The following is a 26,833-nucleotide window of genomic DNA, read 5'->3' as shown; positions in this document are numbered from 1 at the left end:
AATGTCATACATGCAACCAAACTGCCAGTACAAGTGGCAAGGCTGAGGTTCTCAATTGCATTCGAGTATTTGAGAGATCGATGGTGTGGATGCAAGCATACCACACGATCTAATGCTTTGAAGCCTAATAGTAGTAGTATCGGAAGTCAGCGTTCAGCCTGCAAGACTCACTATTGGTAGCCTGGCAACATGGTTCAGCCTGCAAGACTCACTATTGGTAGCCTGGCAACATGGTTCAGCCTGCAAGACTCACTATTGGTAGCCTGGCAACATGGTTTCTCCTGTTGACTCGCCTTTAGGCTCTTGCCTTTTCGTTGCTCGGCAAGCACGACACTCTCATCGTTCACGTCAGGCATTCAAAGACCGGACTCGCAGGTCATCGTTTTGTCACGCTTGTCAACTCGCTTCAAATAAGTACCAGCGAGGATGACGGAGAAGACAGTACAAACAGTGGGCACAGAATTGGTTTCCTGTGTGGCAGGCGCGGCTATCGTTGTTGATGGTGAAGACGTTTGGCACCGATGTTGGCTCCATTCTACCTTTTATTCTGACTCCAGATTTTGGCGGATTTCATTTCACTAATTTCACTCGCACATACTAACTAAAAGATGGGCAGCACATTCGTACCTAGTGCACCATCATCGGTTCCGGCAACCTTGTCAATCTCATCCTCTACACTAGAGAGAACAAGCTCTACTCTTATGATTGACGAGATGACGAACATCGACCGGAGCTACTTGTGGTGAAGATTGGCAGCAGTTGCAATCGACTTGGTCTTCGAGCGCATAGTACTGACTTTCGAGACATTGAAATCGATGCAATGTTGAATGCCTTGGACACTGTGGGATTCAAGGTCCTGACTATGCAAGCAGCTTACCTGGCATCGCGCAGGTTCAATCCGCTAGGAAGCTCTGAAGGGCGAAGCTTGTTGTGATATTAACCTCAATGCGATCGCGCTGACTTTCCTTGACACTTGTTAGCAGATGAAGAGCCATGATGGCTAAGAAAGTGGAGATTATGAGCAGACCTCGGAAGGCGGTTTCGTGACGTTTAAACGGATCAGGAAGTGTTGAATTTAGGGACTCTTCAGGTGAGATCGAGCAAAGTGTGGACGTATACTATGGATTTTGAGTGTAAATGGCAGTCTGGTATTGTCCGTGTGTCTTCTCCTCCACACCAAGCAGGGCATCAAGGCCACTTTGGACTTCATCAGCAGGACCAAGGTTGGCACAAGGAGGTGGCATCTTGGGCAGTCTCCTGAAGACCAGGCACAGTGATCCCATAACAGTTTCTCTTTCCTTTGTTTGTTTGTTCTGCACTTGTTCTGTTTCTAGCAATTTTGCTTTAGGCCTGAGCCCTCACCATCCCTTGTACCTCCATTGACCTCACTCTCATGTAACTAAATCTTTGCGTTACCAGAAGAGCTACAGCTCCTCTCGTCTTCCATAGTCTTAGACTCAGATAGTACGTTAAACGAATCAATCAATCAATCAATCAATCAATCAATCAATTGTCCGTGTGTGCGCCTTGGTCTGAACACACACGTCCACCGTAGACACTTACGGACTACTCCTAAATATTGACTACATGGAGGCCAGATCTTGATGTTCCTGTGAACGTACGCTAGTAGTTTAGCGTGCTGATCCTTTTCCGAGCCGCAAAACTCAGCTGTCAGTTGTCAGCCGAGGCAGAGGCTTGGCGGGGTGGATGTGTCCTAACATCAACATCACATTTTTTACAACATATGTATATATTTTTACCAGACCCCCAGCTCTTCATCAACAGCATCAGGGCACTTGGTCTAGGGGTATGATTTGTAAGCAACACCTTGTTTCCTCAGAAAGTTCTCAGTACTAATAATGTAACAGTCGCTTCGCATCAATTGATCGCATCTGTGAAAGGTCGTGGGTTCAATTCCCACAGTGTCCACTTTTTTTTTGCTGAGACGACGATTTGGGAACATGTCTGACTAGGGTTGTGGCTGTCCTTTTTGCACTTGTTCGTTGCGGAGGTGGGTGGGACGGCAGCTCAGTCTGGTGGGCAAGCCTCTTTCAGGGGTTTGCGCACCCAATTTAAATTAAAAGTGTGCGGGCATTGTTTTCTTTATGCTAACAAGCGCCTGTCAGTAATATTTCGAAACCACGGGAACTTCGGGTGACGATCTAGAACAGGACTACACAGGACAAGGCGCTCGATTCGCAGCCCCTAAAGTTTCGAGGCTGGTTTTGTAACGTATTTGTTTTGCATGTTGGGCACCGGATGGCGCCTGGCAATCTTCAGTAGCAGTGCGCTAGCCGCGGCCAATCACCAACATTAAAACATTCTTTAGATACTTTCTTCAGTCATCACGAACAACATCGTCGCAGATCTCTACTTTATATGCTATTATATGAAAGTCAATGATGAAGTATACAGGGAGTTAGCGATGCTACACACATCGCGCCTTCTCACACAGCAAAGAATTGACGGCGCCACAGATCATCCATCGTAGTACAACAAACAAACAAGCAGATCTCCTTGAATACCTTCAGCAAGACGTATACAGAAACGCAAGCCTTCTGAAAGCTCGATAGAGGTCTGCAGCCATCTTCTGTCCTTTATCTAACTTTTTTTTCTCAATCTCGACGCATGACGTTTTCTCTTCTGACCTCGCTAGGAGCGTGAAAGAAGAGTCTTGCTGTTGCTTTGGTGGGATCTTTTCCCGGATGACATCTTGGAAAGTCTCCTTGCCGATATCCGTCTTTTTTTCTTGAAACCCCACAAGCAGAATTCTACCCTTGTCTCGATCTTTCGAAAGTCAGGACATCTGTTGTAGCTTTTAGTTGGGGTGATGTGGAGAATTCCATGTAAGTAAGATCACAAACGCTCAAAAACCAACCCATGTTTATAGCAGTTCTGAAATATGTCTTTCTATCATATCGCAAAGCTCTGTTTCGAGATGAAACCATGATTCTTGCCCGTCGTCATGGGTCGATTACTCCTCGCTGTACCAGGTACTTCTCTATACTACCATCACATATTTAAGTCGATGGTGAACACCATTGGTGATCACTTGAACTGCGGAAGATTACCGGGTCGAGCTTCTCAACTTCTTGGGCTTATGGTCTGACACAAACAAGAATGTTTAGCGTAATGGTGATTGGGTGTCGCTCCGTTAGCTATCGTCACTTCCTTCATACGAGAGCTACCTACATTTTGGTATGTGCCAGTCAACACCCATCGCAACCGCTTTTCTCAAACCCACAATAGTTGTATCAAAACCTGAGTTGTTTGTTATAATGATCCGGTAGTTTCGCAGCCGCAGGCTGATGCATGCACTCAGCCTGGTCGGTGCAGGCAACAGTGAGGCCGACAACGCCACACCTGCATCTGTGTGGGCGAACTACCAGCCTTCGCTTCACCCAGCTCCAAATCCTAGCTAATCATTGCGATAAGTGATGGAATACAGCTCCCTTGCAGCTAGGTACAAGGCTGCTGCTGACCGGTGAATGCGATCAATGCGGCATATAAAGCCTGTCCTCATCCAACTCGATCCCTCTCATTCCATCGTATCTCCAGTTGAGCTCGAGTCTGTCTTTCTCTTTCGATCCTTTGCGTGTACATGAGCTCTCATACTGACGACGAGTGGACTGTTCTCAATCCCACTGCTTCACCTCAAACCAATATGGAGACCGTCACTCACGAAGTCCCAAACACGGCCGAAGCGCCGATTCGTGAATACACCATTAACACCAAGACCACTGTCAATGACAAGAAGCACGAAGATGACTGCACTTGCGACACGAAACCAACGCTCCTGCGTAAAGACAGCATCGAGTCCATCGACGAAGAATACCGACGCCCCCGGCGCGTGCCCCCTCCTCCTCACCGTCGCTACACGCCATCACCCCACCGATACTATCCACCTACCAATCCTTTCGCACCCCAAAGCTTTTCAATCAACTCATCAACTGAATTGCTCGCAAAGGTTGGCAAAGAAGATGGCCTGACCGAGTTCCCGCCCCCGGCTATCCGCAACATATACCTCACAACCTACCCCTTCGGCGATAAAGACGTCAAGAAGTGGTCATGGCTGTTTGCCGCCGGCGTTGAAGATGAATACGTTGCGCAGAACGTTCGCGACATGAACAATAGTGATGTGCCTAGCATTGAGCGTGTCCGTCAACGCCGCGGCGAGTTCCCTATCTACGACCCGGGAAACATCGATATCCCTTCCGTCTACCTCTCACGTGCCCTTGACACAGAGGTGGTGCCTGAGGATAGTAAGCACAACCTACGTTATCTTATCGTTACACAGAATCGTCATCGACCAGCCGGATGTAAGCTGCTTGTCGCGGAGTCCAGGAAGGCAGCTGGTATTCTGATCTACTACGATATCCTGAAGGGAGATTCGATCTTGTTCGTAGGTGCTACGGTGCACCAGTGCAAGACTGTGCATCCAAAGAAGTACAAGAAGGTGAACAGTCTCGAGGAGGCGGTTAGTCTCCAGAATGAGGGATTCGTGGGCGTTGTCTGCTGAATCATTGCTCTTTGCGTGCTCGCCTTCGGGCATACACTCCCTCTACTTTTAGTTTTACGTCCATAACGTTATGATGAGATGAGATGGCAATGAAATGTTCCACCGACAGGCTGACTCCACGTTCGACCCGCATATTGGCTAAGCTCGCATTTTCGCGTTTTTCATTCGCGGGCAGAATACTGACTTCTTCGAGACAACTTGAAGCGCTATCTGTCAGCCGGAGCGGCTCCACAATATCACCATACATGTGCACTCATGAGATCGATCTGGGTATGTAAGAATCAGCCTCTCACTTTCATTCACAGGCTTCATAAAACCGCATCCTGTCATGGCCCCGCTCAACGACCTCCAAACCGCCTTCCTTGCCAGCCTCCCCACCTTCGACTCCACTAACACCTCCTTCCATGCCGCAAGCTGCCACTGCGGAGCCATCCAATACACCGTGACCCTCTCGCCACCGCTACCACTCCAAAAAGTCGGGAGCTGCAACTGCACCATCTGCACTAAGAACGGCTATCTACTTTTATACCCCCGTCGCCAAGATGTGGTCATTCACCAAGGCGAAGAAGCGTTGAAGTCGCACAGCTTCGGGCAAAAGCAATTGCTCCATAGATTCTGTGGCGCGTGTGGGAGTAGCGTGTGGCATGATCCGAGGTTGAAGACGTTGGGAGAAGAGATGCCGGATCTTTTGGGTTTGAATGTGAGTTGATTCGCAGTAGCCACGGCTTTCCGAATGCAGGTTGCGAGATTGATACTTTGCAGGTCCGCATGCTGAAAGGTGTAAAGCTGGAGGAATTGGATATCGTGGCGTTTGATGGGTACGGGAATTATCCGTTCATCGGAGATTCAGCACATCTGCAGGAGGTGACTACACCATAGTGCTCTCGGCTCTGAATTGTGTACTTTGCAAGGCTACTATCAGCCAAAGGGGTAGAGACGGCCGAAGGAGTTACAAAAAATTACTTTGCGTTGTCTGCAAATTGGGAGTAGTCAGTGGAAAATGAACCTTCAGGGGTGTGAGATAGACGTCGGCAATACAAATCAATTGGATAGAATTAAGAACTGGAGATGGTATATAAGCAAATTTTAAAACCAAAGCTCGAGTTTGTCACGGGAGATGCAAGAGACAGCCCTTGGGATGCAAGAGAGTGAAGAGGACTCGTTCTACGCCGCCTCTACCGACTCGGCTATAAGCGTGGCCGAGCCATCGGTAGCTTGAGTCTCTGGGATCTGCACCCTGCTCTCTTGTTCTGGATCTGCCTGATCCTGAGCTCTTTGAATTCCCCCTTGATTTGGGACCTCGACTGTTTCGCCAGATGGTGTGTGGGTATTGTCATGCGTGTGGCTATTCGTCGAAGTCCCTGCATCACCCATCTCAACATCACCATCCACCGAGGCCTGTGTCTCCGTAACCTCGCTGCGCTGCGCCTGCTCCTTTTTAATCTGAAGTGGGGTTTTGGTGGTTCTGGACGATTGCGTCCTAGGATGTGCAGTGTGGTCGTGATTTTCGTTGAAGACTTGATGTGCATAGTCATGCTGCTTCCGAGAGGTATCTATGCCCTCGGGAAAGATCCTACCGAGGATGTTGTTGTGCTTCTTACGCATACTGTCTGTGACGTTCTGCTCCGGGTGGCCACGCGATGTTGGACTTGGTGTGTCTGGTCCTGCAGACATCGAAGGATGAAGACCAGTAGGCGTGGTTCCTACCTCCCCTTCTCTTTGTTGCTCTTCCTTGCGGGCGTGTACCTTTCGAAGGTTTGCAGCAGATGACTGTGAACGCCTATCGGGTCGGCCATCTTTGCGAACTAGTATTCCATCCTCGTTGCGGACTGGCTTTGATCTGGTCTTCTTGACTTCGATGGGCGAACCCTGATCGGGTAAGACACCACGAGGCGCAATCTCTGGTGTCCACTCACTCGAGCGTTCCATCAACAAGGAGCTAGCTCGCGATCCACTACCGCCGCCACCGCGCCGCACAGTGCTTCTACCTGGATGTGCCGGATGATCTCCGAAGTCGCTTGGGCTGGCTTGCGAATCAGGTACGGCTGTCCAGTGGTTTCCTTCCCACTCTGGTGTTCCAACAGGATGATGCTGTCCCTGCATGCTCTTACGCACACGACCGCCCCTACTGCCGGGTCCTCGACCCCCTCGTGAGCCTCTGCCTCGAGCCGGACGTGAATCAGCCATACGCTGAGATTCTGGCCGCCAACTGTGATCTGATGGGCCATCTTGTGTACTATGGGGCGGGTAGGGTTGTGATGATGGTAATCCTGGGTACGGCCCGGGCTGTGTCAGGGGCTGTGAGGCAACGACAGGCTGCGTTTGAGACGGTAAAATATGTGATGAGCCGGGAGAATTCTGGGGCATCGAGGGACCATCCTGAGACCCTCCGGTGACTAGTCTCGGGCGCTTAGGTGATCCAGGTGCTGGGCTTGCGCCTTGCGGGCTATCTATACCGTTCTCAAACACTCGCTTTACACCAGCATTCACAGTCGCCCATCCGTTCTGACTTGGAGCAGACTCATGCCTTTGAGCGCTCTCTGGTGGCATTAAAGCAGCAGGCGTCTCATTTTGTGGGACGGGTTGTGGTACCGAAGTCGGCCGAGCAGGTGTCTGGAATGAGGAAACCTGGCTTGAGTGTGACGGAGCTGCGTGGGCGATATGAGCAGCATGTGTAGGCTGGTGTGCGGGATATGCTGAGTGCGGATGTGGCTGGCGCGCGGGAGTTTCGGACTCAAGCCGTTGTACTCTGCCACCCAATATGGCTACATGATCTCTCAAAGTTTCAAGATCTGTCGTCCTGTGTGAAATTTCTCCGATACGTCGAGCCATCAGCTCAAGAGCGTCATCTTGATAGCCAGACTGCACTACTTCGCTCGGACGTTGCACGTTTTCTGCTCTAGTGACATGTACCTCTTGAGCAAGGTTTACAATAGTTTGACGGCAGTCTTGCAGTTGCTGAAGCAGTTGACTCACAGTTTCACCCATCCTCCGTAACTCTTGATCCTGCCGCTGTATTTGACTTAGGAAGTCGTGGCGAAGACTACCCTCTATTTGCCGCACCATATCCGCAGATTCCACCTGGGTGCGAGCTTGAGCAGCCAAGGCGCTGGTGTTCTGTGATGTTTGTGTCTGTAGACGCTCGATGGCATCAAAGTACACCTTGCGTGACTCCCGAGGGTAGTTATGTCCGTCTTTATGGCCATTGACAACTGGCTTCGGCTGAGCTTCTAGGACTGAACTCCTTATAGTATGTCCAGACTGTGGCTGCGCAAGTTGCGGAGATTTTTGGGACGGGATCGTATCGGGCGCGGTAGCTAAGGTTGGGGCGCTTCGATTGGAAGGGGAACGCGATATCGCTACTGGCGGCTGAGACGTGTTCGTTTGTAGTAAAGGTCGTACAGGTTCTCTTGGCTGTGATTGCTGGCGCTGTTGCAGCAGCTCACTCTGCGCAGGCTGGCTCCATAATGGGTGTGAAGAAGAGAGAGGCGTGTCGAGTTCCATAGTTTCCATGATGGTGTTACCTGGTGTGGGAGACGGACTTGTCGAACCTTCGGGAGCTACCAGGTCTAGTGCCACGTTTTCCTGTGGTTCTACGGTAATCGTCTTGCTTTGGGACGTCTCGCATCGCAATTCGATATGTTGAAGCTTGAAAAACTCTCGACCACTTTGAATTCTCATGTTAGTAACAATTAATAATAATCAAAGCGTCACGCAACCGAAGTTGAGGGCGCCGATGTGAAATGCAAGCCATGTGCGAATTTCGTTGTAGCGCATATAACGACCATGCAGAGTAAGAGCAGATCAGGCAGTGGAGAACCAGGACATTACAAAGCGAAGGGAAGAAGCATTGCGACTCACCGAAATCTCTTTCCACCTGCCGGCGTGTCAACGACTACAAAACCAAGATAATAGTCGCAGTTTGGACAGCAGGTCAAGTCTATGATGCTACCGTGTGTCAGCGAGGTGCCAAACCGACGTCAAGAAAGTGCGGGCCCCAGGGTTTAAGAAATACTAATAATATGTAGGGTGGAGATAATCTGAAATGACTAGCGTGGATGCGCCAAAAGAATTTTAATACAATGTACCAGACCGTTTTGATTGGTGCCGGGATACGCTCATTAATGCTAGGGCATTATCGGGTACTTGCTGGGAAAGGCAGTTGTGCGACAATGCGTATTAGGGTTCAATATCCGAGGGAGCAGATGCACTTACCATCCTGCTAATTCTGTCGAGTCTAACGCCTCTTTCCTTTGATCCGATGTTCGTAGCAGACTTCTGTAAGACCCGAGCAACGCAGGGCTGTAGTAGCTGCTGGTGACTTTGTGCCACGAATTGTAGAATTCGCCAATCTTACCATCGCACTTCTTGCAGAATGCTGTAATCGAACGATTGATTGGTAATCCAAGCTGTGGAGAACTTTCAGGACGTGGAGAACCCTCGTCAGCACTTTCAGCAATCTCAATAACCTTCGACTTCATAGCACTTGCAGTCTCTGATACAATAGATGCTACCTGAGACGCGGAGCGCTGACGCTGATGTGTACTGGTCGTGTTACGAGCCCGAGGTTGTCGTCTCGTGCCCGCCATGAGCTGTGCTTTGCGCTTGGATCTTTTGTAGTCTTCAGTTGTGTTGTTGGAAGGTTCGTGGAGCACATGGAAACGGGCCGACGATCTGAAAATTGATGAAAGATGGCGCGGGCCGAAGTAACCGATCGCCTTCTTACGTGTTGATGCTCTTACAAGCACAACGATAGGTGTTGATAGGGGTCTGAAGGTGATTTAGCGAGCATTAGAAGCGCTGTATTACGTGTAGAAAATGTCTGTCAGCACACAACTCTGATACGCATCCAGGCAGAGGCGCACAGCGTTTCAGAGTTCGGAACAGAATATAAAGGCGAGGGTAAATTAGCAAATTGCTATACGAGGTTGAGGGGTTGTTGGGATCCGAGAGACGAAAAAGGCTTGCGCCATAAAGCAGCCGATGGAAGCTCAGAGAGGGAAAGGGTGTTAAGATTAGCAGAAGTTAATGATTTAGCGTCTCTTACCAGACACGCTAACTGGATAGTCGAACAAGAGCGCACTAATCTGGCTTTACCGGCTTATGCGGTTCCAGAACCTGGCCAATATTCATTTGTTCACAAATACGCTTCCTATCATCATTCCTACTCATCACTAAGCTGCTTGTAATCGCACCAACGTATGTATGATCAAAGGGATGACCGCATTTGGCACCCTCATCAACTCACCATATCCTTCGAAGACTGCATTAAGCACTCATGAATCATGGCTGTGTTCGTTGAGTTCGTGGTCGACACACGGATCCAAATCCCAGAGTTGCACTCAGCAATTACATCACCGAAGTTGTCTGCTTACATGCAAGGGACAACAATTGCAGGTGCAATCACAGTGCGCAATGCGCATTGCGCGATGTAGAAAAGATCTTGTTGGTTGGAGGGTGCGTCCGTACAGCGCTTTCCTGGAGCCTGATATTCTCGCTAAACGCGTTCAATCGCAATCATATATCCTCAACAAGTCCGATACGCACACTTCGATATACTGCTCTACAAAACATCACAACACTCTAGGGCGCGACACCGTTTGTGGCAACGGACGCCGTGCCACACATGCGGCCACAAGCGATGAGGCTGTATTGCAAGCGCCTACTTTATCACAAAAGCTCAGCTCGAAACCCATGTGCTACTACACGTGTAGCACACGCGAGACACAAATACTTGCATCTCACTTGACGACAATGAACCCAACGCCGTTGCGAGCGTCCTGACAGGCTTGTGAAAGGGCCTGCACTTCGGTATCCGTCCATTTCACGCTCAAATTATCCCAGTTCTTCGTAGCGTACTCGCGGCGATATTGCTGTTGCATCGCTTGCAGACGTCGGATCTCTCGTGGGTCGCCTGTACCACTGTACACAATGAGCGCTGTGCAGCGTGGCAACGAGTCGTAGATCTGAGTGATATGATTGACGGTTTTCGAAACGGCATCGCCGAGCTCAGGACCCTTGACTTCAACGTCGTCTTCTCCATCTTTCAGAAGCCCCAATCTCTGCAAGGCATTTTGTCGAATCAGCTCGACATCCGCGGTCTTTGCGTCGTCCCACCAGCCACGAGCAAGCTCCAACTCACGAAGTCGAGCCCATATGAAGTCGACTTTACCAGTGGCACCATCTTTGGCTTCCATCGCTCCTTTCAGAGCGCTGTCGATGGCCTCGACGACCTGATCATCTGTTTTGCAGCCCTTTGAGAGCTGCGCTTGACCGCCATGTCCACGTTGTGGCTCGCCCCAGTCGATGACAGCTCCGGTGCGCGTCTCATTAGTCGACTTCGGCCGTGGCGTTCGTCCCAGTCTTTTGAAGATGGACTCCGCATTGGTGTCGCCAGATCCCCACTTGGGGCCTTTTTCACATTTCTGCTTGACCAAGTCAAGACATGTCTTCGAATCCTCAACACTATCATGGCCACTGGAGCCTTTTTGAACTTCTCGATGTAGGTATTTCTGGGCAAGCCACTTCAGCGACTGCTTGTATGGCGGTCCGCGAGGATGAGGGAAGAGGATGCCTGTGTCGATGATGAACGGATGGGTAAGCTTCATCGCGTTGAGATCCGAGTTGAGTGAATGTCCCACAAGGATCGTGCGCGAGGTAATAAGTTCCAGTAGCTCCTTCTGTATATCCGACAGTGTGGTTGTGACGTTTTCGAGCATAGCTGGTGTTATACCTGACCACTGGGTCAAGTAATCTTTGATAGGAACATCGGGCTTGACTAGCTTGTCCATAGCCACACTGCCATCCCAGTTTAGAAGGCTGATCCGTGTTAGCACAAGCTGGTCGTTTTCAGCTTTGCACATCTCGCAATCGACAGAGATAATATGGCGTCCAGCGGTCACACTGCCCTGCTCGATCTCGCTCTCAGGCACGTTGCCGTCTTCTAGGCTTGTGATGTTGGTGTCGACCCAACCGTCGTCAACAGACTGGCCGACTTCTTGCCTCTGCTTGTGCGCAGCTGCCTTAGACGCGGGCGTCAGAAACCAAGCTGGGTGAAGGACGTATTCGTTCTCTTGTTGTTCTGCGAGAGTCGCAATGTACTCAGTTATTGGTGTACGCTTATTGTCCCAGTGCTTTGAGTTCTGTGGCATTGGACCTTTGTGACCGCCGTTCTTCTTCATCTGCTTCTCCTCTTTCGTCTTAGGTATTTGCGAGGTTAGCATAGTGTGAATAGGCGAATGCACCCTGATAAACTGGTTACCGCGATGTTCGCCCTGAGCTTTGATCGGCCAGACATGCTCGAAGATGTCAGAAAGTGGCTTCAAAGGGGCAGGCAATCTGCTAGGTTTTAAGCTCGCTGGGTAGTACTCGTTATCTGCGATGCGCAAATACTTTGGCTTGTCCTTTTCTGCAGGTGCGACCTCCTGAGATACGAACGCAAGATCAGCGGGTACTTGTTCAGGAGCTGGCGTGTCTACATCCATAGCTGTCGCAGCGTCTAACGGAACTTTGCCATTGAACATGCCCAGCTCCAAGCCAGGAACCATCAGCATGACGACTTGTCGAATGCTCGTGCGATTGCGCACAGAGACCCACTGAGGCGCATTGCCATCTGCAAGTAGATAAAGCACCAGAGATTGTAGATCTGTGATCTTCACGTGCGATTGCAGCCGTGCATGATGTGAATGCTCGATGGACGGGTAGTTCCTCTCAAGCTTGCGTTCCTTGCGCCGCTCCTCCCTGGTGATGCATGTCTCTTTGGGCGCATCACCAGCACCTTCTTTATTTGTCGCAAATGGATTTTTTGAGGGTGATGTTCGATCTCCTAGCTTCTCGCCATCTGGAGCGAATGGGTTGGCGGAAGGTCGAGCTTCTTCAGGTTGAGGATCTTGTGCGTCAGCGCCTGATCCTCGGCGGCCGCCATGAGAGTTATCGGAGTCTGCTCGCTCCTTCCTCCTCCTCTTGGAGCCGCCGGCTACGGTCCAGCCTTCGTCGTCCTCGACAGTAGTCGGCGTCGCATTGGGCTGATGCTCACCCCTCAAATGCGCCAGCGTCGCGCCGAGTCCGACATCGACGAGCTCTTCTTCGTTACTTCCGCGCTTTCGTTTCGTCATGTCGGCAGGCATGCGACGGGCATGAAATAGAGTTATGGGGTGTGTTCGAAGAGCAGCTTCGAGATCTCGAGAAATGTTTCAAGCAGGTACAGCCCTAGCGCCACGCTAGCTTATCGATACAGATCCTTCACTTTCTCCGTCCGATATCAAAACCTCGTCCCATGTTTTTGCTGTGACGAAAAGTTCTTTGTAGCGTGCTGTTGATCATGACATCCGTCAAACTGCCTGATTCGGAAAGTGATAGTTCAGAAGTGTCGATTACGGTCAACGCTTACAGCTAATTTGCACCACGAAGTATTCCATTACCATGCAGCCTTGCTTGAAGAAACACTCCGCGTAACAACATACTCACACTACCGGCTTCATACTCGAAAAAGCGTACCTAGCAATCCTCCACCCCTCGCCACCCTCTCTCTCCGCTCTCTCGTCCCTCTCCTCCCTCTTTAATACAAACAACTCCTGATTCCTATGCACCTCCTGCGTCCCCTCATTCTTCCCCTTCAACCAGTATTTCGTCCCCTCCGCCGTCGTCCTCGCAAACGCCCACCCCTCCCCCATAACAACAATCTCATCTATCTCAAACTCAATCTCCAGCTTGATGGTCGAGAAAATGCGTTTGTACGCGGCTTCCAGCGCGTCCTGGCCAGCGGCGGGTGGGTAGCCTGGAGCCATGATTACGCCGTCGGAAGTGTAGATGGAGAGGACTTCGGGGATGGAGTGGGATGCTAGGACGGCGCCGTAGCGGTGGAGGAGCACTGTGATTTGGGCTTTGTCGTCGGGCACAGACACTGAGGGTGTCAGTTGTGAGGTGGAGGCTCGTGGGTGGACGTACTTTTGTGTTGGGCTCGACAGAAGGTATATCGGGGTGGAATTTAGTTTGAACTTAGTTGAGGAAGTTCTAATCAATGATCAACTGGATTATATTTTTTTGGTATTTGTACATATTCCCTCATATGGCGACGTGCCTTGCAACATCGTCCCAGCGCCGAAAGTGGTGTTGTGGAGTGTTGGTATCCACAGTGGACCCCCATCTTTGAGGTATCTGTGGCAAGGGTTGGCTTCAGAAACATCACATGCATTATAGAACACTGATGCACCGTGCTTTCCATAACGTGCATATATTCGTTATTAATTTACAAGCTATCTTGTGATGCAACAATTCTGCTTCTCCACCTATCCAGCGAAAGGCACAGCAGGTACCTTCTCAGAGCCATTGGTGCGCTGGTAGTAATGGATAGCACCCTTGGTCTTTGCGCAGTTGGTTTGGTAAGTCGCACTAGCATCAACAGGCACCGTCTTGCCCTCCTGAGGACGTCCATAGACATGCTCATAGTACCAGACCTCACTAAGCACAGTATATCCGTTATCAGTGGTGTTCTTTCCAGCAGTAGTGGCATTGAATCTCGGGCCCGAGCAACCAATGAACGGGATTCCACCGTGCTTCTTGGCCAGCGTGTTTCTGAAGTCGGTGTACGAGTACGTCGTGCTGTTGGAGGGCACGATCTTCTTGGCCTTGAGCCACTTGAAGGTCGGAAAGCGCTGGTAGTACTTGATTGTTGTCTCGAAGAAGTCGACAACGTCCTCGTGCTGGCGGTACTGCGGACCGTAGCAAGGGGTGTTGAAGGTGCTGAAGCAGGTAGCGTGCTTGCTGAATTCGTGGCCCCAGAACCCGGGGTTGTCCTGGTTTTGCGCAATCCAGTATGTGTTCATATACTCGAGAAGGTCGTAGCGGCCGAAGGGCTCGAGGAAGGTGCCGATGTTGGGACCATTGTAGGGAGGGACAACAGTGCCGTTCTTGAGGCCGTTGGTGGTGTTGGGGGAGGGGATGGGATCGTATTGACGGGTCAGGTCGCAGTATTGGGTGTATGACCCGTTGCAAAAGTCGGGCCACAGGCCGTGGAGGGACCAAGTATCCTTAGGAAGGACCTGGCCTTGGGACTCAAGGCCGGTGTAGGTGTCCCAGAACTGAGTGCTGAGAACGAGACCACCGAAGGTCTCGGTACAGCAGGAATCGACATCAGAAGCGTTCTGGGCAGGACAGGAGAGGAGAGGCTTCTGGAGCTGGCAAGTGTGGTTGAACTTGCTCAAGCCTGGGTAAAGCTGAGCATTGGCTGTGCTAGCGAGCAGAACCGCTGCTCCGGCAACTGTGAAGGTACCGCGCATCTTGAAAGTTGACCGAGGGTAGACACAATTGTTTGAAGAACCTACCCGCAAACCTGGGAGCTGGGAGCACTTAAGTTTGCCCACAGCCTACATCGAGCCGGAAGCTCTTTTCCACATACGGCAGGTGAGTGCAAAAATATCCTTGTTGAAGCTCTGGAGCCATCGTCGCTGTTCGCCGCCCGGAGTACCTGCAGGAAAGCTAGGGTGGATGGTTGTTCTCACGTGCGATGTTGATTGGATGCGGGCGAGATAAGGCTGCACAAGCGGTGCCTTGATGCTTGTACAGATCAGTTGCCGTCTCCGAGGACGCATGATTTCGAGGACGGCTTGACAGTGATTGCCAGCCACAGCTCAAAATGAACGCCAGGTCACGGGCTGATGTCTGCTTTAAGGATTGGGTGTGGAGGAGGTGCGAACGTGGGAAGAGTGATAGGTGAGAAGCGGAAGCCGGAGCCTCGTGATGACGTCGGAAGGAGCGAGCCATAACAAACGCCAAGTGAGCTTTTCTGGACAAACACTTGTTGGCAAACAGTGAGAAGACTCAAGCCTGAAAATGCCATGAAGGCCTCCAGGCAGACCACGAGTTTGTAGAACCTGACGTGAACGGCCCGCCGGTCAATCTCAACGCCCGCGGCGCCTTCGCTCATCCTGCTATCTCCGACCTCATCTTCCATAACACCACCACTGCCAGCCTGACCATGCCTGCTCGAACCGTGTTCGCTGAAGCCCGTCATTTTTTAGGCGTTGGACTCAAGGTGGAATCACCATGCCACCTAAATCCGTTGTGAGCGCACTGCAACCGCTGCAGCCAGAGAAGTTCACCACGGCACACCACATTGGCAACCCACCGACTGGGTTCAAGAATCCATGGCCGTCATACAACAGTTCCGGCTTCACCGGCGCCATGCGAACTCGATTTAGCACACCTAAAAACTTTGTCCCAGTTCCCGTCGATCGCGTTGGCCTTGTTCAAGTTCGCAAGCCTGACTTTGGCGTACAACGCGATGGGTTGAAGGCAACTTGGATCGGTCATGCCAGCTTTTTGGTAGAGACAAGCAGGCAAGAAGGGACCGGAAGAGGAGCACGCATACTGATCGATCCTGTCTGGAGCAACCGGATGGGACCATATGGTAAGCCGGAAACAAGGTCTCAATCATAGGGCAGCCATTGATCTCGGCGCAGGTATGGTCGGCCCTGTACGCTTCACGCCTCCGCCATGTTCTATCGACGACCTCCCGGATGTCGACGCCGTCGTTATTAGCCACGATCACTACGATCACCTCGATTCCGACACGCTCAAGAAGATCAACGCCAAACAAAACGGCGAACTGCGTTTCTTCTGCGGCTTGGGCGTAAAGGCAGTGCTGACTGGCCTTGGTGCCGGAATCAAAGCAGATCAAGTGACAGAGCTCGATTGGTGGAATGGTGTCACATTACAGACAGAGAAGGCGGGCTCTGTAGACCTCGTCTGCACACCCGCGCAACACCGCTCAGGCCGCACACCCTGGAACTTCGATGGCACGCTATGGTGCTCGTGGATCGTCAAAGAGACGCAAGAGAACGGCAAGCGACTCTTCTTCGCCGGCGACACGGGGTATTGCCACGTCACATCCGACGCCCAATTCTCCCACCACGATGCGCCGCACCCACCATGCCCAGCCTTCAAAGAAGTCGGTGAGCTGTACGGACCCTTCGATCTTGCGCTCTTGCCGATTGGCTGCTTCAAACCGCGATCGGTGTTATCAGGTCAGCACTCAAGTCCAGAAGACTCGTTATCGATACACAAAGATGTGAGGAGCAAGAAGAGCATAGGCATGCACTACGGCACCTTGCGCGGTGCATACTCGGCAGCATACGAGCCTGTTCTGGAGCCGCCTGAGCGGTGGAAGAGGGGTGCAGAATCCGAAGGCTACACATGGGGCAAGGAAGTAGGGCTGTGTGATATTGGGGAGACTGTGGTAGTATAATGAACGAAAACAATCCCGGAAGCTGTGCTTGTGTTTGGAAACATGAAACAGTTGTCGTAATGTAGGACTGACATCTCTACATAAGGTGTTGCGAGCTGACGGCTCGGTTGACTAGACGCCGCCAATCATTCTCCAGACGCAATCCATATCCATATCCATATCCATATCCACCGTGCGCGTGCCGAAGCAACAGCTATCGCCTACTTCTTCCTCGCCCCAGTGGGTGCGAAACCGGACCTTCTTCTCCAGGAGCCAACTGTCGTGTTCCTGCGCCCGTGAAGTTCTTTCCTCATGACTGTTCACGTTTTCCCTCTTGACCTCGTAACCCAGTGCCTCTGCAGCTCTCAGCCGCGCCTCGCTCAGCTCGCTCTGCTCGCTCGCATACTGATCAACTTGCGCCTCTGCCTCACCCCACCCCACCATCTCCCCACCATCTTCTGCTCGCTCCGCTCGCTCAAAACTCAAATTCGCCCCGAAAACGCTCAACATCCATACCCGGCCCCACCACATCTGCGAGATCGCGCCGCCCCATCTGGCCAAACACCCTCCTCAGCGTATCGTACAGATTCGTACTCTGATTCTGATGAATCATATTATCCAGTTGCGACTCGCTGACACCGTCGCCAACGACCTCGCGCGCCTTCTCCTTGCCCTCCGCCTCGACGACTTTATGCATAGCCAGCGCGCCGAGCAGGTGCTGCGCGGCTTCCGTGAAGCACCCGATGTTGATACAGCTGACGCCGAGGTTGTAGCGCGCGCGGACGAAATTCGGGCGCAGGGCGAGTGCGCGACTGTACGCGTCGATGGCCTCCTCGCTGCGCCCGGAGTTGGCGAGCGTAGCGCCGAGTCTGTTCCATAGCAGATGCACCTGCGATGAGGAGTTGGAGACGCCAGATTCGGTGGATGCGAGCGCGGCGCCGAAACAGTCGACGGCTTTGTCGTACTCTTCCACGCCGTAGAATAGCACGCCCAGCCCGACTTGCACGTCGGGATCCATTTGCTCTCCAGAAGGACTGAGTTGGGCGGCTTGAATGTACAGGTTTGTGACTTTTTCGTGGAGGAGGTGCCGGTCTGTGAAGCCCATTTCTGCATCCGAGGAGAGCGGTTCTTTGATCAAGCTGGGGTATTTTGTGGCGAGCCAGCGCTCGAGGGTGCGGTATGCGGTGCTCTCGTAACCCTCGTTTGTATAGGATACAGCCAACCCCATGAGGGCTTCGAGGTTGTTGGGATCTTGCTTGAGGGCGTGTTCGAGCGCGCGGATGGCGGGTGTTTCTTTTTCGTTTTGGGCTTGCGATTCGCCCAGTTTGACCCAGGCGGCGATGTGGTTTGGCTCTTTTTGGACGGCGGCTTCGAAGGCGAGGGCCGCGAGGGAGAGGTTGCCGCCTTCTTCCATGATCTTGACGCCCTCTTCGAAGGGGTTGCTGACGCTCTTGAAGAGGTTCTCTTGCTCGAAGAGATAGTCGCCCATTGCTGGATCGCGGACCGAGTGCGTGTTAAGCCCGTCGAAACCCTCCCACTGGTCTAGATCGCCCATGTGCATGCCGTCGCTGAAGGTGGCTTCATCGGCGAGATGTCTAGCGTGTTGTGTCTCAGCTTGGATTCCTTTCCAGACGGACTCGAAGTCGCCAAAGTCGACATCTTCTACTGACCTGTCCATTTCGTTCAGCTCCGCTTCTATGTTCTTGTTCGCCTCTGCGTCCAGCGCGTCGAGGTCCTGCTGGTCTGTCTGTTCCAGCTGTGCGAACTGTGCTTCCCAGCCCTGGTCGTCGAGCTCCACCATGCGCTCCTTGCCTTTGGCTGAGGTTTGCATTGGCTGCTGGAAGTTCTGCGGTGCGTACGATGGCATCATGCCCATTCCGCCCATGCCCATGCCCATGCCCATGCCCATACCATAGTTCTGCATTGGCCGCTGATATCCCATCTGGGCAGAGGTCGCAGGGCTCGCTGTGCGCTCGGTCGGGTTCATCTGCTGGAACTTTGCGAATTCGGCGGGATTGAAGCCTGCTGGTCGCTGCTCCTGCATCGAGGGCCCCATCTGTGGCGCCTGCATGCCTGGGTCGAACTCTGCAGCCCATGCTGGCGATCCGCTGTGTTGTGCGCGCTCCAGCTCTCTCCGCATCTGCTCCATTGCAAACGGTGACGCGGGGCCGGGTCCTTGAGGAAGCTGTGCATTCTGCTGCATGAACTCGTTCATCATCTGCGACATTGTTAGCTATTGCTCTTCCTCCATACGCTTCGTAATGGGGGCTTCTTGGACATACGCCATCCTGAGGGCCCATCTGCTGGCTGCGCATGCCCTCTTGCATGCCGCCAGGCCCGCGCCCGACCAGGCGGTCTCTCTGCAGGGACTTGTCATCCTGGACGTGTTTCGTGAACTGGCTGAGGGGGTTGGCGCCCGTCGAGCACTCTGCGCCGCCGAGGAAGGACATGGTGGAAACAGAAGTTGCGCCAAATGTACGGTGTAATGCTAGGACGCCGTATCAAACGCGACAAAAGAACAGTCTATGATACAAGCGGGGGAGGTTGCAAGAGGTCAGAGGCAACATGCTCCGACCGACATATTGATCAGCAACTCATGGATGGGGTAGCGTAGTGGGGCTGGTGTGGAGGCCGAGCGACCTCGGCTTTCCGCTCATGTCCGCTTGTCGCAATGAAACGCCGCCGACTGGTCTGTGTGGACATGCGAGTCAAGAAGAAGGCAGCTGGTGTGTCTTCACCGTTCGATGGAAGTAGGCTTGTGCTTCTAGGCTTCATTATTTTGGTATACAACACCTCATCCTTCTTCGTGTCATGTACAGTAGGATATAGGTGACAAGAACGCCGAACACTCCTCTACTATGGTACATGCACGCCTAGCTATCAACACAATATGGAATGACAAGGTAGAAGATCCAAAGGTGTCGACACCTCTGCCAATCATGCTTTGGAAATCATAATGCAAACGCTGCGCTCTACAATCCGTCCTGAGCAGAGTCGTTCCTCCTGGGCCTGTCAGAGCGGTCGGTGTTGGATTTGCTGAAGTCAACGCGAAGCTGCCTGCCGTAGATGACCTTCTCCTTCAGGACCTCCCTCGCCTTGGTGGCGCTGGCAACGTCGATAAAGTCGGCGTGGGCGAAGCCTCGAGGCTGGCCGGTCCTGCGGTCGATAGCGACACGGACGTCCATGACGTTGCGAATATCACGGAAGAGATCGTTCAGGTCCTTGTCAGACATCTCGAAAGACATGTTGCCGATAAAGAGCGTCTTAGCGGGAGGGTTCTCAACGTAGTTGCCGCTGGGGCTGCGGGTCTTGGAGTTAGGCTTAGCCTTGTGGAACTGGCAGACGAGGTTACGGCCCTCGAAGACCTGCATGTCGAGATTGTCGATGGCGGTTTTGGCGTCTTCGATGTTCTTGAACTCGACATAGCCAAATCTAGTCAGTTGTCAGTCTTTTGCCCACGTCACAGACTTGAGATGGGGCTCACCCTCGGCTCAACCCCCTGTTGTCGAAGACAATCTTGACGTTCTCAACCTCACCGAATCGCGAGAAGACGCGCTTGATCTGGTCGGCGGTGACCTCGTAGTACAGGTTGCCAACGTAGACGACGTTGTTGGGCGGCGCATCGCTCTTCTCGCGGCGCTGCCCCTTCTGAGGCTTGTCGGCGGACTCGGCAACAGCCTCGAGCGCATCGGCGCCAACGGTCTCGGAAGCATTGGTGGGCTCTGCCTGTGCCTTCTCCTGAACCGGTGTGAGGCCATCCTCGGTGATGGGCTCAGCAATGGTCTGGGCGAAGTCCTCAGGAGCCTCAGCGGCGACCTCCTCCTTCTTTACGACATCGCCGCTAGCGAATCTCCTCTGGAAGGCGGAAACTGTCCACTTCTGTTGTGTACGGAAAGCAGGTGTGATTGTGGAGATGGAACGGGGCGTTGCAAGGAAAGCCTTGGAGGGTGTTGCGCTGATCGCGCGGACGGCGGTGCGGCGAAGAAGAAACCTGCGGTAATTAGAAGTTGTAGACGCATTGTTGCTATGAGGCTGCTTACATGATGGCAGCGGTATCAAAGAATTGGAAAGGTAGGAGAAGCACTTGGGTATCTTGACGGCGAGATGAGACGGCCAAATTTTCGAGTAGTAGAGAAGCTACTAGCGCGAGGCGCGTCCAAGCTCACGTGTCGCACGACAATCAATGATACATGGACTTTGGCAACGGACATCTATGCGTGCAGTTGACATGTTGAACTATGCCTGCGATTGGCATATTGAACTGTGCCTGCGACACGTTACAAGCATCAAAGGCTTACCCAGGGGTTTCTCCAATATGGCGAATTCTTCGATGCATTCTCAGCAGCGGCACCTGATGTCTGTCGGCGTTTCAAGGATTGGCCGTCAGTGCTAAGTCAACTGCACTTGACGCTTTTCATGGGTTGACCAACGTCTGCAAGACTCAGCACCGTGCTGCCTTCACAATACAGTGTAATGTGCAATTGAAGTCAACGCGCCGCAGCTCGGAATAGCTTCGACCGTGCGGCCGCCTCATGCCGAGGAGCATCAGCGGATCGGAGGGAAGGGGCCTAACTTTAGCATGTCGTGATCGAACAGCGTCCCAAAGCTCCTGCCCTCACAAGGCAGGAGTGTCTGCCATGTTGCTATGACTGGAGCTTACATTGTGTGCGACACACCAAGCAGCTCGAACGGCCACTCATCATGGCACGGGACTACGCGGCGCGGGCGGAGGCCTCCGAAAGCGCGTTGCTCCCATCTTTTTTGCTGATGTCCCCGCAAAAGCCATAACTTACACACAAAATGTGCAGCGGTACGATGCGAGGTAGGGCGTGACAGCTGCTCCAGAGCTCCCCAATTCACAACTGACTGACATCGCAGGACCCTTTGCTGCAGACGCGGACGGCTCTCCAGCTCTGGGCCCCACTCTCAGCCATGACCAGATCCTCTCGTCGGACGAAGACGAAGAGTACAGTCCAGAGGTCTCAGATCCTGGGGCGGACAGTGGTGACCTTGCGCACGGGTTCACTGGTACAAGTGGTACGGCAGATGGCACGAGCATCGAGGAAGACGACAATGGAATGCTGCCTCGCGACAAGCAGCGCAAGAACGCCTTCTATGACTACACAGCCGAAAAGCAAATGAGCCACATCGAAGCAAAGCAGTTCTACCAGCGTCACCAATGGGAGACCCAGCATGGAGGATCGCAGGCAGGCGACGGCTACAGTCCAGCTCTGCGTGCGAAGACATTCCCCGCGAACCTCGGCGCAGCAGATGGCATGAGCATTCGCTCACGCCAGAGCAACGTCAGCCTCGTAAACCAGGGCCATCAGCACAGTTTGCACCCTCTGGGTCATTCACCCTATGAGCAGTCACAGACCTATCGTTCGCAGAAGGGCAGTCAAGCGGGCGATGTCTATCTCCAAGCCGACCAAGAAGCGCGAGCTCACTCGAAGCACCCCGGCCTACCCCACGAAGACAAGCCTCTACTCGCAGACGAAGGCATACACGGCGCAGGAGCAGGAATAGGCGTTGGCTCAGGCGCAGGAGGTTTCGCCATGTCAGATTCGAGCGTGACCGCTGAACTCAGTGCTATCTACACCAATGTACAGAAAGTGCTTGATCTCCGCCACAAATATATACGGTTGTCGCTACAACACGACTTCGACAACCCCAGAGATGATCCTGGGTGGAAGATCTACCCACCTCACCCAGAGCCGGTGTGGAACGACTCTTCGAAGGAACGCCGCAATGCATCGAGCAGCCTGCCAAACAGCATAGTCCTGGAGCCGACCGAGGCACCGCCAAAGCCGCCTCGCAAGATGGGTACAAACATTGGAGAGGATTTCTTCATGGAAGATCTCCTGCCGCTCCCTGGGCCTTCTGAGATGGCCTTCCGCATGGACAGTGGTGGTGTATTCCAGGTGTACGAGAATGCCAAATCCGCCGAGCTTGACACACCCATTGTGGCCATCCCCACGTTGCGAGAGTTCTACATCGACCTGGATGCTATCCTGGAAATCTCTTCAGATGGACCAAGTAAGAGTTTCGCGTTCCGGAGACTTCAGTACCTGGAAGGCAAATTCAATCTCTACTATCTTCTGAACGAATACCAAGAGATTGCGGACAGTAAGAAGGTGCCACACAGAGATTTCTACAACGTACGAAAGGTCGATACTCACGTTCATCACTCGGCGTGCATGAACCAGAAGCATTTGCTGCGCTTCATCAAGTCGAAGATGAAGAAGTCGCCCGACGAGGTGGTGCTCTTCCGTGATGGAAAGCACCTTACGCTCAGGGAAGTCTTTGAATCCATCAACCTGACAGCATACGATCTCAGTATTGATACACTGGATATGCACGCGCACACAGACTCCTTCCATCGATTCGACAAGTTCAACTTGAAATACAACCCCGTTGGAGAATCGCGTTTGCGAACTATCTTCCTGAAGACGGACAACTTCATCAAGGGCAGGTACCTCGCTGAAATCACCAAGGAGGTCATCTCCGATCTGGAATCCAGCAAGTACCAATTCGTTGAGTGGCGTATCTCGATCTACGGTCGCGACCTAGATGAATGGGATAAGCTTGCCGCATGGGTCGTTGACAACAAGCTTTTCTCACCCAATGTGAGATGGCTCATCCAGGTTCCTCGCCTGTTCGACGTGTACAAGGCTACTGGGCTGATGCATGATTTCGAAGAGGTGGTTCGCAACGTCTTCCAGCCATTGTTTGAAGTTACAAAGGACCCGTCCAGCCATCCAAAGCTCCACATCTTCTTGCAGAGAGTCATCGGTTTCGACAGTGTCGACGACGAGAGCAAGGTCGAGCGACGTGTGTACAGAAAGTTCCCAACTCCCAAGGAATGGACGACGAAGCAGAACCCGCCTTACAGCTACTGGATGTACTACCTCTTTTCCAACATCGCATCACTCAACGTCTGGAGGAAGCAGCGTGGCTTCAACACTTTCTTGCTTCGCCCGCACTGCGGAGAGGCTGGTGACACTGACCACTTGGCTGCTGCTGTCCTCTGCTGTCACAGCATCAGCCACGGTCTGCTCCTTCGTAAAGTGCCTCTGCTGCAGTACATCTTCTATCTTGAGCAGATTGGTGTAGCCATGTCGCCACTCAGTAACAATGCCCTCTTCTTGGCATACGAGCGGAACCCGTTCCTGAGCTACTTCCGACGTGGTCTCAATGTCTCGCTATCGACGGATGACCCGCTGCAGTTCGCGTTCACCAAGGAACCATTGATTGAGGAGTACTCCGTAGCAGCGCAGATCTATAAGCTGAGCGCGGTTGATATGTGTGAGCTTGCCAAGCACTCTGTCGAGCAGAGTGGTTTCGAGCACATTGTTAAGCAGAAGTGGTTGGGTGGCAACTACAATCTTCCTGGCGTTGCAGGTAACGATATGGCAAGATCCAACGTACCCAGCGTTCGCGAGGCCTTCAGGCACGAGACGCTTATGCAGGAGCTTGCCATGATCGATCGATACACACGCGCTGCCAACACTGAGACCCAAGCTCTCACGATGTCAAATCTCCAACCAGAGCAACAAACACCTCAGACACCAAGGACGCACCACGCCACACACCCAGGATCACCAGTACAGTCGCCGCACACACAGCCGTCTGCCACCAATCCGCAAGACCACGACAAAGCATTTCCTAAGCTGCCTCCGTCTTCCTTTCCGGCCCAGCAGGCGCGGCTGAACCCGTCGGCATCTACTACCGATATTGCGAGCATGTCCACCCAGTCAGGATCGCCCACCGCTGCCAACACCGAGCGTCCGCGCCGCACATCCAGCATGACCATCAGTCCCAGCGTCGTATCGGCCCCTCAGCCACCTGTAGGCCAACAGCCAGCTGAGCAAGACCTCGACTTGACGCGTACTTCGAGCAGTGTGAACCTCGACGGCGAACCTAGGATCTTTCCAGGCGTGGTTAGCAGGAGGAGGCGTAGCAGCTTGCGCGGCAGCAATATTGAAGACGGCGAGGAAGCTCATACTGGTTTACCCCGGGTGCCCACGGAGCCTGTGGTGCAGGAGCAGGACACCGATGATGAGGATTTGTAGCACGGGCCTCCCATTGATTTCTTGACGGGTTCGAAAAGGAGCGGTTTGTCATGATTATGGAGGCATGAGTATCAACTACTTGTCGGTAACGAATAGTTCTAAATGAATATACGCATTGGCGTTTACCATAAATCGTGACTCGGACCATAGTGCTATACTTGGCTATCTGCAATCTGAATGCAGCTGGACCAGGTGTGAATATAAGCTGAACCACGCCTTATTCCCGTTTAGCGTTGGTGGACGCCGGTGAGCACGCCTTATCGCTATCAATTCCTCCGACTTTGTCTGCAACCATGTATAAGAGCCGCACTTCAGCCTCAACCTCCACATTTCGATACCAACCTACCCCCCAACACCACCATGTCCAAGCATCTCGTGTTACCACGGCCCGGCTCCGTTTTCGAGCCAAAGGAACCAATTTCCGGTCCATCAGAAGAAGCATTCACATCCACATTCGGCGCCCTCCTTCCTCCAGCAAAGTTCCTACACACCCCCATCGGGAAAGCAGCGTACTACAATTTCCCCCCAGCCTCACCCACCCCATCCACCCCATCTCAGACTCCGGGCACACCAAAACGCGTCCTCTTAATCCACGGCGTGCAGACCCCGGCTTTGGGCATGCTACCGCTTACATCAGCCCTGCGCTCGCAATTCCCCAGCACCGAGTTCGTGCTGCTAGACCTTTGGGGCCACGGACTGAGTGACACGCCCCATCTACCGCATGAGGGGAAGCTGTTTCACGGGCTCATTGACGGTTTGTTGGAGCATCTGGGATGGAAGGGCCATGAGGGGGTTAGTATCGTCGGGTTCTCGTTTGGCGCGGTGCTCACGATGGGGTATCTGGCTGGTACGTATGGCAAAAAAGGGGGAGAGAAGGGGAAGAGTGTGGGTTCATTTGTACTAGTCGCGCCTGCGGGGCTTTTGAGAAAGAGTTGGTTCAACGATGAGCAGAGGCGGTGGTTGAGTAAGGAGTGTGAGGAAGGGGATGAGAGGAAGGCGGCGGAGTGGGTTGTCAGCGTTCTCGAGGGTGGAGAGTTGAAAGTGCCGGACGACTGGCGTGAGCGTGTTGGGAACGGTGAGGTTGTGGCTGAAGCTGTTAAAGATTGGCAGATGAAGCAACACGCTGGGCATCCGGCGAGTGTTGTTGGCATATTCAGAGATGGAGAGGTGACGGATAATGATGAGTTGTTTGTAAAGGCGAGGGAGACGGGGGTTAGGAGTTTGGTGGTGCTTGGCGGGGATGATGAGATGAGCACGGAGAAGGAGATCAAAGAGTTTGGGTTTGATGTCAAGGTTGTTCCGCAAGCTGGGCATGGTGTTGTCAGGGATAAGGCTGGGGAGGTCGCGGAACATATTGGGGAGTTCTGGAGACGGCTTTGATGTAGGTGAGGAACTCCGGAGGCTACATGCCATTTTGTGTCTACTTATTCTTGCTGAACGAAAAGCATGGTATTTGGGCACCGCGCCCTTCACCCGAACATAATCGAGCGTTTTGCTTGTTCGTGTGAGCCTTTTCTTCCGAATAGCAGAACAACCCAGATATGGACCCAAGCTTATGGGAGGTACTCAATGCTAACTGCAGGCCATCTGCGGTCCGATCCGATCAACTCTCGTAGGACTACAACAATTGCTTGTTAATTTCTATAGAATGGACCTGCCGAACAGGCAAAATGCTCCTCCAGATGGTGCTGCCCCAAACATACATGGGAAGCAACCATCGGAGCCACACACAATCCAATACTCGCCAGGGAACGATAGCGTGATAACATGACCTCACAGCACTGCAGTCAAGCCCACTTCCACATGCCATCTTCCCAATTTCATGCGCGCAACATGCAACCTGATCTGCAACCCAACCTGCGCCCTGCCGTCTTGCTGGGATCTGATAAAGCCAGGGCCAACGTGTCAATGGCCGCTGCAGCATGTGCTGTCATGCACCCACGCGGGATCGACGACTATAATCCCGCAGGCTTGGACATGCAGCTTATAGAATACCGAGGCCAGCACACCGGGCTGTGC

General features: G+C 52.8%; 10 protein-coding genes and 1 non-coding gene across 11 annotated transcripts; 6 read left to right on the top strand and 5 right to left on the bottom strand.

The window, feature by feature from the left end:
* The first annotated feature begins 1,790 nt into the window (after positions 1-1,790).
* Positions 1,791-1,929, top strand: BU25DRAFT_t130. Its single transcript has one exon. It is a non-coding gene; the product is annotated as a tRNA-OTHER (tRNA).
* A 1,672-nt stretch (positions 1,930-3,601) lies between these two features.
* On the top strand, positions 3,602-4,519 carry BU25DRAFT_425478 (uncharacterized protein; the record flags this gene model as incomplete). The annotated part of the gene is made up of 1 exon (XM_033708351.1): positions 3,602-4,519. One exon carries the CDS (start codon positions 3,602-3,604, stop codon positions 4,517-4,519), a length of 918 nt encoding a protein of 305 aa, XP_033556965.1.
* Positions 4,520-4,847: 328 nt separating this feature from the next.
* On the top strand, positions 4,848-5,398 carry BU25DRAFT_351678 (uncharacterized protein; the record flags this gene model as incomplete). Its single annotated transcript, XM_033703367.1, has 2 exons — positions 4,848-5,219; positions 5,282-5,398. 2 exons carry the CDS (start codon positions 4,848-4,850, stop codon positions 5,396-5,398), a joined length of 489 nt encoding a protein of 162 aa, XP_033556964.1.
* A 219-nt stretch (positions 5,399-5,617) lies between these two features.
* BU25DRAFT_494851 (uncharacterized protein) lies at positions 5,618-9,460 on the bottom strand. Its single transcript, XM_033711809.1, has 3 exons — positions 8,735-9,460; positions 8,381-8,467; positions 5,618-8,186 (listed from the first exon to the last, which is right to left on the bottom strand). The coding sequence occupies exons 1-3, from the start codon at positions 9,106-9,108 to the stop codon at positions 5,684-5,686; spliced, it is 2,964 nt and encodes a 987-aa protein (XP_033556963.1). The 5' UTR covers positions 9,109-9,460; the 3' UTR covers positions 5,618-5,683.
* Positions 9,461-10,002: 542 nt separating this feature from the next.
* BU25DRAFT_415019 (uncharacterized protein) lies at positions 10,003-12,665 on the bottom strand. Its single transcript, XM_033707438.1, has one exon. It carries the CDS (start codon positions 12,631-12,633, stop codon positions 10,261-10,263), a length of 2,373 nt encoding a protein of 790 aa, XP_033556962.1. The 5' UTR covers positions 12,634-12,665; the 3' UTR covers positions 10,003-10,260.
* A 316-nt stretch (positions 12,666-12,981) lies between these two features.
* On the bottom strand, positions 12,982-14,796 carry BU25DRAFT_462628 (ribonuclease T2; the record flags this gene model as incomplete). The annotated part of the gene is made up of 2 exons (XM_033710535.1): positions 12,982-13,515; positions 13,834-14,796. The coding sequence occupies 2 exons, from the start codon at positions 14,794-14,796 to the stop codon at positions 12,982-12,984; spliced, it is 1,497 nt and encodes a 498-aa protein (XP_033556961.1).
* Positions 14,797-15,562: 766 nt separating this feature from the next.
* Positions 15,563-16,923, top strand: BU25DRAFT_377208 (Metallo-hydrolase/oxidoreductase; the record flags this gene model as incomplete). The annotated part of the gene is made up of 2 exons (XM_033704135.1): positions 15,563-15,926; positions 15,979-16,923. The coding sequence occupies 2 exons, from the start codon at positions 15,563-15,565 to the stop codon at positions 16,761-16,763; spliced, it is 1,149 nt and encodes a 382-aa protein (XP_033556960.1). The 3' UTR covers positions 16,764-16,923.
* Positions 16,924-17,468: 545 nt separating this feature from the next.
* BU25DRAFT_451848 (TPR-like protein) lies at positions 17,469-19,301 on the bottom strand (the record flags this gene model as incomplete). The annotated part of the gene is made up of 3 exons (XM_033709773.1): positions 19,025-19,301; positions 18,413-18,960; positions 17,469-18,337 (listed from the first exon to the last, which is right to left on the bottom strand). Coding segments are annotated over exons 1-3 (1,584 nt in total), but the record flags the coding sequence as incomplete, so codon positions are not given.
* A 199-nt stretch (positions 19,302-19,500) lies between these two features.
* BU25DRAFT_377203 (RNA-binding domain-containing protein) lies at positions 19,501-21,018 on the bottom strand. The gene is made up of 3 exons (XM_033704134.1): positions 20,783-21,018; positions 20,227-20,733; positions 19,501-20,174 (listed from the first exon to the last, which is right to left on the bottom strand). Coding segments are annotated over exons 1-3 (969 nt in total). The 5' UTR covers positions 20,785-21,018; the 3' UTR covers positions 19,501-19,714.
* Positions 21,019-21,354: 336 nt separating this feature from the next.
* Positions 21,355-24,928, top strand: BU25DRAFT_402056 (AMP deaminase 3). Its single transcript, XM_033705032.1, has 2 exons — positions 21,355-21,564; positions 21,621-24,928. The coding sequence occupies exons 1-2, from the start codon at positions 21,543-21,545 to the stop codon at positions 24,812-24,814; spliced, it is 3,216 nt and encodes a 1,071-aa protein (XP_033556957.1). The 5' UTR covers positions 21,355-21,542; the 3' UTR covers positions 24,815-24,928.
* A 196-nt stretch (positions 24,929-25,124) lies between these two features.
* BU25DRAFT_415014 (alpha/beta-hydrolase) lies at positions 25,125-26,414 on the top strand. The gene has a single exon (XM_033707437.1). The coding sequence runs from the start codon at positions 25,175-25,177 to the stop codon at positions 26,192-26,194; it is 1,020 nt and encodes a 339-aa protein (XP_033556956.1). The 5' UTR covers positions 25,125-25,174; the 3' UTR covers positions 26,195-26,414.
* Positions 26,415-26,833: the final 419 nt, after the last annotated feature.

This window comes from Macroventuria anomochaeta (assembly GCF_010093625.1).
Source record: "Macroventuria anomochaeta strain CBS 525.71 unplaced genomic scaffold BU25scaffold_42, whole genome shotgun sequence".
NCBI lineage: Eukaryota > Fungi > Ascomycota > Dothideomycetes > Pleosporales > Didymellaceae > Macroventuria > Macroventuria anomochaeta.
This window is presented reverse-complemented; position numbering and strand designations above follow the sequence as displayed.